The sequence below is a fragment of the Babylonia areolata genome, chromosome 26 (genome assembly GCF_041734735.1).
Source record: "Babylonia areolata isolate BAREFJ2019XMU chromosome 26, ASM4173473v1, whole genome shotgun sequence".
Lineage (NCBI taxonomy): Eukaryota > Metazoa > Mollusca > Gastropoda > Neogastropoda > Buccinidae > Babylonia > Babylonia areolata.
In genome coordinates, this window is record NC_134901.1 from 29,181,288 (window position 1) to 29,197,356 (window position 16,069).

The window sequence follows — 16,069 nt, forward strand, 5'->3', positions numbered from 1 at the left end:
TTAACATGGACAAGTTCTATCTCTCCACAAGAAAACCACACTGGCAAACCACAAAGCAACACAATTATTTCTGTTTTGAAGTTTTAGATCCAAAGCAACAATAATTTCTGTTTTGAAGTTTTAGATCCAAAGCAACAATGCTTGCAACAAAGAAATTAAATTAAACACTTATGCATACACAAACATGCATGCACACAAATGCACATAAACATGAACATGCGTACGCATTTATATAAAACAGAAATCCAAGTACTATCTGCCTTCGTCACCTAAATTAACTGCATTTACGTGCAATTGAACATGTGTGTGATGTGTGTGTTGTGTATGGGTGAATGTGTGGGTGGGTGTGCATATGCACGATGCGAGCTTACTGATGCACACGGGTTCAGGCATAAATATGAACATGCATATGAACTTGCATATATATCTATATGTGTGTGATGTTGCTATTGCCTTTCAGTATCTTTATTGTCAGCTATTGTTGAAAACAAACTTTGTGTTTGAGTGGGTGTGCAAATTTTATGCCGGCATGAGAATGTTACACTAGACCTGTACAAAAAAACTGAATATATCATTTCTTTTTACTGTTTTTCTTACAAAAGAGGCAAAATGAATATATCATTCCTTTTTATTGTTTTTCTTCCAAATGCACAATATTCAATATCTGCATTCAGTCCCATGGGGACTAACAAAACTGTTCCTCAACCACGCTGTCAATGTCATTCTGAAGCCATCAATTGCATGCAAAACTGAAACTGTCTTCCAACACCTTTTCAGTCCTGTGATAAATGAAATTCAATTCTTGGTTCTGAAATTCCAGTTGACTGTGGACATCTTCCACCTCGTCAACATAGTGGGCAATACAAGCCACCTTTATTGTGTTGCGTTGTATTGCATTACTCATTTGTCACAACAGATTTCTCTGTGTGAAATTCGGGCTGCTCTCCCCCGGAGAACGCATGGCTGCACTGAAAGTGCCACCCCCTTTTTTTGTTGTTGTTGTTGTTGCCTGCAATTTTGTTTTCCTGTCAAAGTGGATTTTTCCACAGAATTTTGCCACAGACAACCCATTTGTTGCCGTGGGTTCTTTTACATGCACTAAGTGGACGCTGCACACGGGACCTTGGTTCAGCGTCTCATCCGAATGTCTAGCGTCCAGACCACTGTTCAAGGTCTAGTGGATGGGGAGGTGAAAATACTGGCGACTGTGGGATTTGAACCAATGAGCTCAGATTCTCTCGCATTTTTGGCGGACACGTTACCACTAGGCTAAAACACTCCACTTTAAAAAAGTGTGTATCTCTCAACTCTGGCATCACTGCCAATGAAGTTCTCCTTTTTCCTAAGCACCAACAGGGACCGGAACACCCTCAGCGGGGGTGAAGCAGCCTCCATCAGCACCACCGGCTCTTGACAGCATTCCTGCTGCCGGGCGTGGAACACAGACTGTCAGACCACCTCTCCCCCCTTGCCCCCCAATCCCAGCTTCTCAATCCCTTCCCTCTCCCAGTTCCCCACTCATGCCTACCCATCAGTCAACTTTTTTTTTCTTTTCTTTTTTTTTTTTTTTTTTGCTTTTAGAGTGGTGGCTAGTGTGACAGACACAGCAGTAGGCTATATTCAGAGCTGTCACTGGTCCTAGCTTGTGAGGACAACAAGTAGGTAGCTTGCTGGCAGTTCCACATGTAGCTAGCTACTCCCATAACAGCTCAGGGAAAATAATCATATTACGTCAGGCTTTCTCCACCACCAAGGGAAAATACAACATCCCTCCAAGTCAAAGTAAAAACAACAACAACAAAAATCATCATGCTAATTGTTGCTACTCGGCTTAAAGAAGAAGAAGAAGGAGAAGTTGATCAATGAACAAGGTCTTTACTTTTCCATATGGAGCCAGGTCAGAGGGATGTGAGGAAGGGGGTGGGGAGTGGGTGGTGGGGAAACATTAAAACACCCTGCACAAGTTCCATCTCCATCATCAAGGAAAATGTCTGCTAAAATTTTAAAAGTTCATGTTTAGAGTGGTAATCTGGATATATCCACTATGTTACAGGATCTGCAATGCCTTCAAATTCCTGTTTAGAGAGGTTATCGAAATACACCTGCTCCATTACACTTTCTCTGCTAACACTAAAGCATCGCATTTATAATTTCAACCTCATCTGCTTAGCTTTTTTTTTTTTTTTTTTCAAAAACAGTTCTAAAACTGAAATTAAATCCAAGGCTGCCGGGACAGTAGCAGGCCAAATGGGAACTGATGTCACATTGTGAACACACAATCCACGGTCACCCTGCCAGCACCAAACCCTCCCCACAAACATCACATCAACTGTCTGTCCACTGAAGCCACAAGAGCTGAACACTTGCACAGAGTTGAACAGATAAACAGGGTTGAACAGATGAACAGAGTTCAAACAGAGGCACCATGGAGAGACCCAGAGACCCATACAGAGCCGCTTTCCCGAGGAGATGAAGTGGATGTGCTCTGCAACATGGAACATAACCATAATTATAATCACTTGTGTGCCTAGGGCTTATAAACACCACACACACATGCATAATTATAAAGACAAATACATGCGCAAATAGTCGCTCATGACTGTGCGTACATGTGTGTGTGTGTGTGTGTGTGTGTGTGTGTGTGTGCCATGACTGAAACCTGACTGAATGACACAGGAAACAAATGATGAGCACCCAAAGGCAGCTGAAAGTCGACTTAGCCCAGTTAGTCTGTTGTCCACATGACTCCATGTTTGAAAAGCACTTAGAGCTTGGTCTCTGACCGAAGATAAGTGCTATATAAGTATCAGGCATGAGATTGGGAAATTGTGATTGAGTCTGAAAGGTGGAGGTCTGGGGGCCGCAGAAGGCTCCCAGTGGGGATCCATGGGGCAACGCTCTTGGTGGGGGTCTGGGAGCGAAGCCCTCTGAAGCTGAAGGTTTTTCTCAATTTCAAACCATGAAATCTGCACTTGCAGGCCACCAATGCTGCTGAGATATTCCAACCCACAGATGACAAAAAATCAGTCCAATTCTTCCAAAACTGAAGTGGTTTTGCTTCCAAACCTGTAAAGTCAGCCTTGGGGGGCATGATTTTCAAAATCGTGTCTCGTGTGTGTGTGGGGGGGTGGGGGGCGGGCGAGCGGGGTTTCAATGCAACTCTGTGTTTATGTGAGAAGACAGACAGACAAAGAGATTGAGAATAGGGGTCGAGCGGGACATGGGAGGAAAGAGTTAAAGTTTATGTATGTGCACTGCTTTAAATACAACTCTCTGTGTGTTCAACTCTTTGTGTGAGTGAGTGAGTGTGTGTGTGTGTGTGTGTGTGTTCAAGGAAAATGTTCTTAGCACACAAGTTTGCACTGTACCAATATAACTGACCACCTGGTCTCTTCAGCTGTAGTCTCTGTTCCACTGACAGGCATGTGTGTTGGTTGAGGAAAGAAAGGGGGGAGTGGAATGACTGGAGGGAGGAGGGGGTGGGTCTGTGACTGGTTATATCACTTTCAGCAGTCAAGGATTCTCAGCTAGAGCTAGTGGTCAGTGTCTTGGCTCAGTGCCAAAACTGCCACAGTCATTGACAGTGGTTTCATACCCCGCCCCCCCCCAACTTCCTACCCTCCCTTCCCTCAGCACTGGTTGGAGACTCAAGAGAGAGGGGAGGGGTACCTTAGCAAATCATGAAAGTGAAGTCTGCATGAGGGGTGGGGGAGTGTTGGGGAGTGACTTTTTTCTCTCTGAAATCAACTGCTCTTCCGCTGAAAATAGCGGATCTGCGGAGAGTTCCCCAGCATGGACACAGTCTGTGTGTGTGTGCATGTGTGTGTGTTCTGGGGAGAAAGAGAGAGAGAGAGAGACAGCAAGCGAGCATGAGTGCGCACACGCGTGTGAATGTGGTTTCAATTCAACTGTGTGTAAACAAGAGAGAGAGAGAGGGAGGCAGACAGAAAGAGAGGGGAGATGGTAGGAGGAAAGAATGCAAGTTGTATTTGTGCATGTGTATGCACTGCTTTCAAATTCAATAGATCCCTCTCTCCGTGTGTGTGTGTGTGTGTGTGTGTGTGTGTGTTCAATTCAACTCTGTGTGTATATGCAAGAAAGAGAGAGAGAGAGACAGAAAGAGGGAGAGAGGGACAAAGAGACAGAGAGAGAGAGGGGAAGGTGGGAGGAAAAAGTGCAAGTTTGTATGTGTGCATATATGTGATTTGCTTTAATTACAATTCTCTCTCTTTCTCTCTCTCTATGTGTATGTGTGTGTGTGTGTGTGTGTGTGTGTGTGTGTGTTTTCAATCTGTGTGTGTGTGTGCGTGTGCGTGTGCATGCGCATATTATTAAGCTCTGTGTGATTGTGTGAGCGCTCATAATATTATGTGTGCACATGTGCAAGTGTGAAGGAGAGAGAGATAAAATTAAAAAAAACAACAACAGAGTATGTGTATATGTGAATGCATTCGTGTGGGTTTTTTTTCAAAGAGTGTGTGTGTGTGTGTGTGTGTGTGTGTGTGTGTGTGCGCGTGCGCACGCGCGTGCATTCAACTCAGCTCTGTGACTGTGCGTGTGTGTGTAACTTTGGTAATCTGGCCGGCTATCTGAATACACTGACTCTTGCCATGAACTGTCTATACAGAAGCCTCGGCTGTGTCAGAAAAGGCACTGACATCAATAAGTTGCTACAAAGTTTCGGCTTCCTTTCAATTGCAACAATGTTACTTGTGCATACAGTGGCAAAGGCAGCTTTTGCTGAATGAACAGAGGGTCAAGCAGATGTACCCACAGCCTTGTGGCCTGACAGGGATGGAGATTGCCCGCACTGGTGTATCTGTGTGTATGTGTGTGTGTGTGGCAGTGTGTGTGTGTGTGATCGACCACATGTGTGTGTATGTGCGTGCGTGCATGCTTTTCACAGTGATATCAATGCGTGCCATGTAGGAATCGCCTTTTGACATCAACAACTTCAATCGACCGTTAGGAAACTTTCGGACTTTGATTTTGGTGCTCTGACAAGTCACTGGATCACCTCTCAAGGGGTCAACAAACGACGCTTTCGAAAGAGCGTTTTCATTTTTGACAGATCATCGGTAAACGATATAGAATGGCCCATCGGCTTTTTCTTTCTTTCTTTTTTCTTCTAGAAAACGGACGCTCCATTTTTAATGCAAATGTGAAAACAGATTTCCGTGCCTTGACTGAAGAGTTGCACCCATACAATCTGACACCAATCGCACTTGGCCTTAGTGGCCGCGGTGACAATTTTGTGAATGGCGTCACCTACCCGTAAAGTTATTTTTTCTTCACTTCTGTTTTCACGATCTCATCTTGCCATACCCAGTTCCACTTATTATTCACTCCTTTATCGATCTCTGCTGCAAAAATCCTCTAATCCTTTGAGAGTTTTCTCATTTTGTCAATGACTGAAGACGATCGACAAAATCAGGCATCTTTGCAAGTCGTGAAGCCCGCGAGCGAGTTTTGTCATCCTGACTGAATACGGATAAGCTGAATGATGACAGAGGAGCAACGGAACACTTATTCTCATTTGGTTCGCTTATCCGAACATGGGGCATTTTAGCAAACTCTGTGGGTCTGTCTCGTTGATTGGTCGGACAACGTTCGTGCAACCTTCGTGGGTCGGAAAAAAACCACACCCCCACCCCACACCCCACAATTTTCTCAACGGATTTACGCAAATCTCAAAAATGGCCTCTGGAGCCAATTTTCAGTTGGAAATCCGACTATAGTCGGAAAAATCTCATGCCTGAGTATCCATATCGTCAATAAACAGTAAAGAATGGTAACTCTCTCCATGGTCAAAGGACACAATTTCGAGTCAATTTTTTAGTATCCATATCATCATTACCATCATCATACTTACAAAATATATAAACACCACAAACCACATCATTGACATCCCACAAAGCGAGGCCCCCTCACCTGTCCTAAGTGTAAAGAGAAGAAGTCTCCAGTTTAGTATCCGGATCATCATAATCATCATCCTGGTTACAAAATATAAAAGCAGCACACACCCACACCACACCACCCACACCACCGACCACTGACATCCCACAAAGCCAGGACCCTCACCTGCCCTCAGTGTAAAGAGAAGAGGTCTCCAGCGGAGGGCAGGGGCGCCAGACCCCCCGTCACGTCGGGCAGTTTGGTCAGGTCCGGAAGGTTCTGGATGTGGGACAGCAACTCCTGACGCACCGTCGACACGCGAGCCAGCTTGCCCTTGTAGTCCTGTCACACACAGTATGCATCACACACAATAATGATGGTGATTAACTGAAAATCAGTAGAATGAACCCACAGCAAAAAAAAAAGGTTGTCTATGGCAAATTTCTTTAGAAAAATCCACACTGATAGGAAAAAAAATCCACTTGCATGCACACAAACAAACAGAGTGGCGCTCTCACTGTAGCGACTCGCTCTCCCTGGGGAGAGCAGCCCGAATTTCACACAGAAAAATGTGTTGTGAGAAAAAGAGTTATTTAATATAACACAATGCAATGCAAGACATTATAGTACAATAAATTACAATACAATGAAATAAAATACAACACAATACAATACACAACAATACAATATACTTCAATACACCATAAAACAATAGAATACACCACAATGTAATACACTATAATACACCACAATACAATAAACCACAATACAATACACAACAATATAGATTATACCACAGTACACTAAACTAAAATACAATACACCACAATACAAATACACAACACCACAAAACAAACTACAACACACCACAAAACAACAAACTACAACACAACACATTACAATACACCACAATACAATACATCAGAACACAGTACAATACAACACTTTACCATACACCACAATACACCACACCACACACGGCTGCTCAGCCGAGCACAAAATCCACCTCTTTAGTTTCCGAGCAGCGTCTAGCGTCTGGGGTCAAACTTTTTTTAATGCCAGACTTTCCCACCACACTCTGCATTGGCCGGCGCATTCACCGCGGTATTTCTGGCCCCGCGTGCCAAACCTGGACACTGCCTTCTTTGTTTCACTTGGTCCCGCAGCCCCTGCCCCACTTTTCTCACGCTTCCACAGCATCCACACATTTCCTGCAGCGATTACACTCACCCTGCTCTCCATGCCCCTGCTGCTTGCACTCACCATGCTACAGTGTGTTCATTTAAACACTTGTTGTGCTGACAAGAAAAAATCTACAACTCAAAAGGGTGGGCTGATCTGCATGCAGGCATGCTAAATGTTCTGGTGATTTTTACGATTTCATTGTAATAAGCCTATGTTTTCTTAGAGAGGGATTTAAATTTTACGATTTTTGCGATCATGTTTCTGCTTGACCTTCTCTTCTCTTTCTTCATGTATGTTTCAACCGTTGCTGCAACAATTGCTATGTAAGAAAATATATTGTGTTTGGAGTCAATAGAAAGCTCATTTTGCATTCTTTGTAGAAACCCACTTCTTTTGTCGTTATTTCCAATCCATCCGGGAAGATGATGCGCGAAAGAAACAAAGCAGATTTACCGCTGAACAAGCGTACAGCGAGTGCCGCTGGCACGGCCTGTTTGTCAGCCACGTTTATTTATATCCATGCCCTACTTCCTGGGTTCATGAACTTTCGCTGGGCCAACTAAAGTGCCAGCACTGAACATCCGTGCACACCACAAAACAACACACCACAAAACAACACCACCACCAAACACCACACCACAAAACAATACAACACACCACAAAACAACAACATATAAAACACCACACCACAAAACAACAACACATAAAACACAACACCACAAAACAATGACACACCACAACAAAAACAACACAACTACAATCACAAACTCCACCACCAGGCAGCAAGGTGCATGGCACCAACACAGTCCCTGGCCTCCAGCTGTTTCCTGGTGTCCAGCTTCTGGGCTTTGACACCACTACAATTAGTAGAATTAGTGGCTGAAGTTTGCGTTCCGTAGATATTTTTGGACACATATAAATATATTTGTCTGCTTGGAACCACACATTCCATTTGATTGTGTCTTTATCGCATAGGATTATGATCTGACGCGTACCTGGATAGTGCAGTTCGTAAGTTTTTCTTAGAGTATGTTTTATAGCTAGATAGTAGTTCCCTCTCGTGTGTAAGTTTGATAATGAATTTTCAATGGAACCTATAGTTGTTTCCATTTTTTTGATAACCTGTATTGCTGGTAAATTTGTTCTATTTTTCGGTAATGTTTTGCATTTCGATGAGCGCTATAACACTTAATTTAACTTGGATCTGCTGATGCGAGTGATGGGATCGATATTCTCTCACTTCTTTTCATCAGTTGTGTGTTTATCATTTTCTCATTGCACTGAACCAAATGACGAGGACGTCATTTTTTGTCGGCAGGGGTGAATGTAATAGCATTTATTTTGTGGCACTTTGAATGAATGTGTGGTTGAGATTGCGCGTGCGTGTTGGTGCTTGTGATGCTAGGGGAAGCAATTGCGTGTTTCTTATGAATATGATTTTATTGTGATCATCGTTCCTCAGTGTCAGTGAGTACAGTTCGGTTAGCTTAGCTGATCCTGTCACAGCAACTGTAAGCCAGAGCGTGAGAATCGGCTGGACCGGACGGGTCCTAGTGTTTCAATGTTTGGCCTGTTGTCACACTGATGAGGTGAGGATATCTGTGGTATTAACGTTAGGTCCTATTATTCTTATTATTTATAGGTATTTGGTTCTTCATTATTTGTCAAAACATTTTGTATTTATTCTTGTTATAAATTGGATTACTTAATTTCACTATTTTAGTAAACGAATGAAAGGTGATCCATTTCTGGGATTGTTTGGTTATTGTTCATTTCTACTCAATTGTCTTTGTAATTTCTATGGATCGATTCATCCAAATGATAAAATGTTATGTTTGTGGTGTCAAAATACTTTCATGCTGTAAATTACAAATATAGTTTATACAGTATTTATTATATTGTTTTATAAATACTTTTTGGTATGTTTTATTAAATGGAGTTTATGTACTTTTTGTGCAGAGGTTCGCGCTTTGTCGCGCATTATTACGCACTGTCAGGCACTCTCACCCTTTGTATCTGAAGAGGTCACAATAGAGAACCTCCATGAAACGACCCTTGTGTGAGGTGTTCATTCCCTTTTCCTCCCCCTCTTGTTCTTCCTTACCCTCTTGTGGAAAACGCTGTATCGAAGATAGAACCCACCCCAACAACTACAACACACATGACAAAACAACACACCACAAAACACACCACAAAAACAAGACACCACAAAACAACAACACATCACAAGATCAACACACACTACAATCACAAACTCCACCAGTGACCACCCAGCAGCAAGGGGGCGTGGAGCATCGACAGTCCCTGACCTCCAGCTGTTTCTCAGTGTCCAGCATCTGGGCCTTGACTACAACACACCACAAAAACAACACGCCACAAAACAGCATGCCACAAAACAGCACACTACAAACAACAACACAACAACAATCACAAACTCCACCACCAAGCAGCAAGGTGTAAACATCGACAGTCCATGACCTCCAGCTGTTTCTCGGTGTCCAGCATCTGGGCCTTGACGTGGTTGACATAGCCACGCAGCAGGAAGGCCACCTTGCGGCGCTCCTCCAGCTCCGCCACCAGCCGCTGGTTGTACTCCGACAGCAGCACGCACGCCTCGTTCACCTGCACCGACAGTCGCTCTGCTGCCCCCTTGTCTGCCACACACCAACAGCAAAAACCAGGATTGAAACAGAATCGTGAGGATGTAAACTTTGTCTGCCAAACACCATGACAAAATCAAGATTCTGACAAACAGAATCATGAGAATGTAAAGTTTACCACACACCATGGCAAAACCAGGATTGAAACTGAATCGTGAGAATGTAAACTTTGTCTGCCACAGACCACAGCAAAACCAGCATTGAAACAGAATTGTGAAAATATAGAATTTGTCTGCCACACACAACAGCAAAATCAAGATTGAAACAGAATCACGAGAATGTAAACTTTGCTACAGTCCACAGCAAAACCAGGGTTGAAACAGAATCATGAGAATGTAGACTGTTCTGCTGTACCTTTGTCTGCCACAGACCACAGGATTAAACCAAATGATGAGAATGTTAATTGTTCTATTGTACCTTTGTGAGCCAAAGACCACAGCAAAACGAGAAATGAAACAGAATCATGAGAATGTAAACTGTTCTGTTATATCCTTGTCTGCCACAGATCTCGGCAAAACCAGAACTGAAACAGAATCATGAGGATGTTCTGCTGCATTTTCGTCTGCCAGAGACCCCAGCAAAAGGAATAATGAAACACAATCATGTAAGCATGTAGACTGTTCTGCAGCACCTGGTGTCAGTCATCAACCACAGCTAGAGGAGGATACAAACAGAATCATGAAGAATGCTATATGCCGTGCTGCTCCTTTCTCTGCCACAGACCACAGCAAAAGAAGGAATCATTTAGGAATGAAATTATAATCATATATCATATATCATGTATCATCTGCACCATTTGTGTGCTGAAGACCACAGCAAAATGAAGACTGAAACAGAATTGTGGGAATGTTCACTGTTCTGTCTGCCAGACCACTGCGAAAGGAAAAGCAAAACAGAATGAAAAGAAGAGCAAAACAGAATGGCAAAGGTGCATAAATAAGTGGAATTAATTCAATATATGCTGAACCTTTGGTTACAAATGTTGCTCCTAAAGCTCCCTTCCTCAACAACATTTTCACAGATAAGAGGTTGCTGTGTTTTCTCCCCTTCCTGCCCACCTGCATCTTTTCCTTTCTACCCGTCTGCCTACCTATCTTCCAACCTTCCTTCTTCCTTCCTTCCCTTTCCCCTCTCCTCCACTACCCTTCCCTTACACATAAGATATGGTTTTATATACCACCATCGAGGTATTTAAAACCACAGAGGGGGAGGAGAGAGAGTGGAGTGGTGTAAGACGATAGGTTGAAGACCTGACAGGGTGTGGGAGCAAGCATTGTGATTGTTATCATAACCATATAACCTTTTTCATTTCTTCTACAGGTATAATCTGACCATAAGCATGCTATTTCCAGTTGTACTTTGTTTTCTTTTTGAATGTCATTCTATGGAGATGGAAATAGATTTTTTGGTGTACAAAAATTATCAACATCACTTTGAAATGCCTGAATAGTAATCTGCAATCAAAATAAATGGGAAAAAATCTCAGAATCAGAACCCATATTCATTTTCCGTCACAAAAACGTTTACTTTCGTTCTGTATCTCCTATAGTTTTTTAATAAGAATTTCTTTAAAAGTTATTACCCCTGAATCCCTAGTATTCACTGGCAAGAGGAGAGAACTTTTTTTAAAAATTCCCTGGCAGTGAATGGGTCCAAATACAAATTAGTCTCAAGCTTTAGCAAATCCCCCCTCTCCTCCCCATGAAAACGTTATAAAAGATGAAAAAAGAAAAAAACAAAAACAATCAACTAATACCCCTCAGATGGAAAGTCCAACACTAGACACTCTGTCATTGTGTGGGTCAGACATCTGCTATAAAACAAACCTTGGATTTTCTCCAGGTGCGCAATGTCAGACACCTCCAATGGCAAAGCTGCGATCTTTTCACGCACCGCCGCATCGCAGGACGCTGAGTGTTCCAGGTCTGAAAGACGATTGACTAGTTCCTCTGCCTGAAAAATAACACAGTGCATGTCTTACAAGCCAGTGCACAACGCTTTACTTCCTAGCATCATTAATCAAAATAAGCCTTTTGATTTAATGGAGTGAAAAAAAAGATCAGACAAACAATTCAAATTTTTTCTACATAAAAAGACTAAAATGGTATATAAAAAAGGAAAGAATATGTAAAATTTGTTCTGGTCATGCCTGGATGCTGCACACCACAGAATAAAACCAGAAAAGTTTGGGTGTTTCTTGTGTTGTGTGTGTAAATTACACAGACTGATTTGAAAAGAAAAATTCTGCTCACATGTTTTTAGTGAAAATTATAGAGACTGAATTGTAAAGAAAAATCATGATATAAATTCATACACAAACAGCACTTACATCAACACTGTCTGATGGAATATGGGCTTGAGACGCCTCCACTTCCTGCAGGAGAGACAACTCTGGTTCCTTTTTGCTCTTCTTGCTCTGTTTCTCTGGAATGGGTTTTTCCTCTGTCTTCTCCTTGCTGCTGCTGTCCTGCCGTCCTTCTGCACAGAAAGAGGGGAAAACAAAACTTTTTTTTTTTTTTAATTAAGAAAGAAACAAATATCTAAAAAAAAAAAAAAAAAAAAAAGAAAGGAAAATATTTGCTGTCCCTGTGGGTCATAGTTGATACACACTCTGGCCCCTTCACACACACAAACAATACACCCACACTCACACTCGCTCATACATAATACACACAAACAACACACTTAACTCACAAACTCACACAACCATACACACACACACAAACACACAACACACACATACAAGACACACACAGGGGCTCAGCCAGTTATCATGTGCTCAACATGTTGCCCTTATGGACTAACTACAGACAGGTCTCACTGTCTGTCACGTAGCACAAATTATCAGGTGCTGGCAGTAAACATTTGAGTCAAAAGCACAGGGCGACATGACATCAGAAGCTGCATCATTACAGTGTGCGAAACTAAAGTGACTTTGCACAGCTACAACAACTGCTAACAGTAACATGGAGACCATTATTCTCAATGTGTTGGACACAGGTCTGTGACTGCCAAGTTCTGAGGGAAAAAATGCAGACTGCTTCCCATGCTCCCAGTTTCCTGGGTTTCTTTCTCTGTTAGTTTTATCAACCAGCACCAAGCTGGTAGGTAGCGGCACTGCCTTGAAGTTGTGTCCTTTTATCAAAAGAGCAAACTTTGTATTGTATTGACTATTCTATTGCATTCTGTTGTATTGTTCTTTGTCACAACAGCTTTCTCAGAGCAAATTCAGCTGCTCTCCCTAGAGAGAGCATATCACAACAGTGAGAGTATCACCCCCCTTTTTTTTTCTTTTCTTTTTCTGCCTTCTGGTGTATTTGCTTTCCTATCAAAGTGGAGTTTCCTTAAGAATTTTGCCAGGGGCAACCCTTTTCTTGCCATGGATTCTTTTGCATGTGCTAAGTGCATGCTGCCCACAGAACCTCATTTTATCTCATCCGAATGACCAGCATCCAGACCACCACTCAAGGTCTTTTGGAGGGGGAGTACTAGTGAGTGTAGGGATCCCAACCTGTACGCTCAGATTCTCTTGCTCCCTTGGTGAATGTGTTACACTGTTACCCCTAGGCCACCCCCTTCTCCAATAATGACTAGCAGTCATGCAGACCAAGAAATGACTGTACTCACCCATAGCATGTTTAACCTTCTTGATGAAGTGTTTATCATACACTCCCCTCTCCTGCCAGATGTTCAGAACCCTCCCCAGCGACTGCTTGGTCTTCTCTTCAGACTCTCTGCACAGTGCACAGTTCAAGAGTTATAACTATGTAGGCAATTCTGTGAAGGAAACACATAACAGCATGCACACGCACACACAAACACACATACACAGGTGCACACACACACACACACACACACACACACACACACACACACATGAAAACACTCTGCCTTCCAACGAAACAAAATAAGAAGAAGAAAAAATTCATCAGTCAACTTATCAGTTTCAGTTTCTTAAGGAGGCATCACTGCGTTCAGACAAATCCATATATATGCTACACATCTGCTAGGCAGATGCCTGACCAGCAGTATAAATGAACACACTTAGTCAGGCCTTGAATGCATGCATATATGTACTTGTGTACCTATCAGTGGACTTCTACAGAACTTGCCAAAGGAAAATCCTTTTGTTGCCATGGGTTCCAGTCAACTTATCAATCAGTCAAGCTGGGGACATAAATATGTTTTATTCAATGGTAAAACTAAAACAGCTCCCTAGTTAAGTAACTTCTCACAAACATGAACCAAATTTGGAGCTACAAGATGCAATGGCATCTTGTGTCAAAGAGGTGGTAACCTAGTTGTTCTGCATTATCAAAAAGGGTGTATGCCTTGTGAAGTGGCCTCAGTGATAATCTTTTTAAGAGGAAGTTATAGGTTCACAGCATGCAAAAAAGAACCTGTGACAATATGAATTATTCAAGGCTAAATCCTGTTGACATGCCCAAATTTGACTGGTAAGAAAAATCTTTCGATTTGAAAGAAAAAAAAAAGGATACAAATACAATTCCAAGCAGAAAAACATGGATCAATGCCCCTGCAACAGGAATGTAATCTAAATTTTGTCATGCTATAACTTTGACCTTTGACTTCAATATTTGTACATGGCCCATCATGGCAAGTCACTGTACCAGATTCAGTGAAATGAATACTAGATGCCAGATACAGGCCTTATCATCCCTGAAAACTTTTTCCTATCAATCAACACTGTGACCTTCACCTCTGACTTGAACCTTGAGTTTCAATAAGATGACCACTGGTGTCCATCAGAGTACTCTGCAGACAGCAAAGAGCTTGTAGTTCCAGCCTAATTTCCATGTCTGTAATTCAACAATGTCATCTGCTAATGTGTGCACATGGGCACTCCCTAAACAATATACTTCAAAGAGTGTTTGGCTCATACACACTAAATCTCACTATAAAAAAGTCAAATCATGAAGCTGATAATAAGCAACAGAATTAAGCCAAAACTGAACAAGAGCTGGAGTCAGACCAATGACAAATAATGCACTGTTAACAACACAGAAACATAGAAAGACATTTATTAATTTAAGTAAGTCCTATACCAATGCCAAAGTGTAAATAATGAAGTTCTGTGCAACTGTTCTTTGTGAAAAAAACTCAAGTCACAGAGTAAACTGGAGAGGTAGGATGGGTGAGGTGTGATGATCTCACTTTGATGCACTAGCAAAGGCTTCCGGCAACACTGTCTCAAAGTGCTTGGCAAACTCCGGCCCTTTCTTCTTGCTGTTTTGAATGATGTCGTTGGCCAGGTATACAAAGGTCAACCTCTTGCTGGGACGAGCTGAAACACAGGGCATCAAAATTTTTATTTCACCATATATATATATATATATATATATATATATATATATATATCTTAAAGTCTCCAGAAAATTAATGATGATCTTTATTCAAATAAGATTTTTTTTTCTTTCAAACAGGCAAAATTCTGTTAGGTTTATTTATTTGATGACAACACAGTATCAGTGTGCTGATCACTTGAAACACAAACGTCATCAATGATTAGAGACATATACATATATATATATATATATATACTTTTTTTTGGGGGGGGTTACATTTCAGTATCTGTGTATCATTCAATTATTAAACTCTTTTTTTTCTTTCTTTTTTTTTACATTATATGTATTGCAATCCAGCTTTCTTTGTTTTTCCATTAGAGAACAAATATCAAATTTACTTGTGCATCTGTCACAGGTGGTGCATGCTGGGTATTATCATATTCTTAAAGTATAACCCACTGAACACTGACATTGATTACAAGGTCCTAACATGTATAGCCGGTCTTCTGCATGTTTCTACACAAAGAAAATGAAGGCATTAGCACATATATACACACAAGGTGACCTTGGAGATGGAAAAATCTCCACCATTCACCCACCATGTGCTCCAAAATTGGAGACTGAACTCAGGACAACAGGTCTTCTTCTTCTTCTTCTTTCCGTTACACGACCACCATCGACTTGCCGATGACTCTGTCATAGGTTCATGCATGCTGGGTATTTTCATGCCTCCATAGCCCACCGAACACTGACATGAGTTACATGATATTTAACATGCGTAACTGACCTTCTGAGTGCGTATACACACGATGGGGGTTCAGGCACTAGCAGGTCTGCACATATGTTGACCTGGGAGATCGGAAAAATCTCCACACTGTACCCACCAGGCGCTGTTACCGTGATTCGAACCCAGAGACTCTCAGATTGAAAGTCCAGTGCTGAAACCACTCGGCTCTTGCACACGTCAAGGTGACTGCCATATTGCTTATCTTTCTGGACTGTTGATGAGGATAAGCTGGTTAC

The 16,069-nt window shown here is 42.0% G+C and overlaps 1 protein-coding gene across 2 annotated transcripts in view; it reads right to left on the reverse strand.

Annotated features, from left to right (window-relative positions):
• Positions 1-64: 64 nt before the first annotated feature.
• Positions 65-16,069, reverse strand: part of LOC143300386 (regulation of nuclear pre-mRNA domain-containing protein 1B-like) — an 18,725-nt gene continuing 2,720 nt past the window's right edge. Inside the window, exons 2-8 of one of the 2 annotated variants that reach the window (XM_076614009.1) lie at positions 14,916-15,045; positions 13,368-13,474; positions 12,070-12,215; positions 11,567-11,693; positions 9,559-9,734; positions 6,082-6,237; positions 65-2,485 (exon numbers count right to left, since the gene is read on the reverse strand). In XM_076614009.1, coding sequence (XP_076470124.1) covers positions 6,088-6,237; positions 9,559-9,734; positions 11,567-11,693; positions 12,070-12,215; positions 13,368-13,474; positions 14,916-15,045 — 836 coding nt within the window. In that variant the 3' untranslated portion in view covers positions 65-2,485; positions 6,082-6,087. Of the gene's footprint in view, positions 2,486-6,081; positions 6,238-9,558; positions 9,735-11,566; positions 11,694-12,069; positions 12,219-13,367; positions 13,475-14,915; positions 15,046-16,069 lie in introns of both variants that reach the window. The other variant, XM_076614008.1, reaches the window with a different exon arrangement.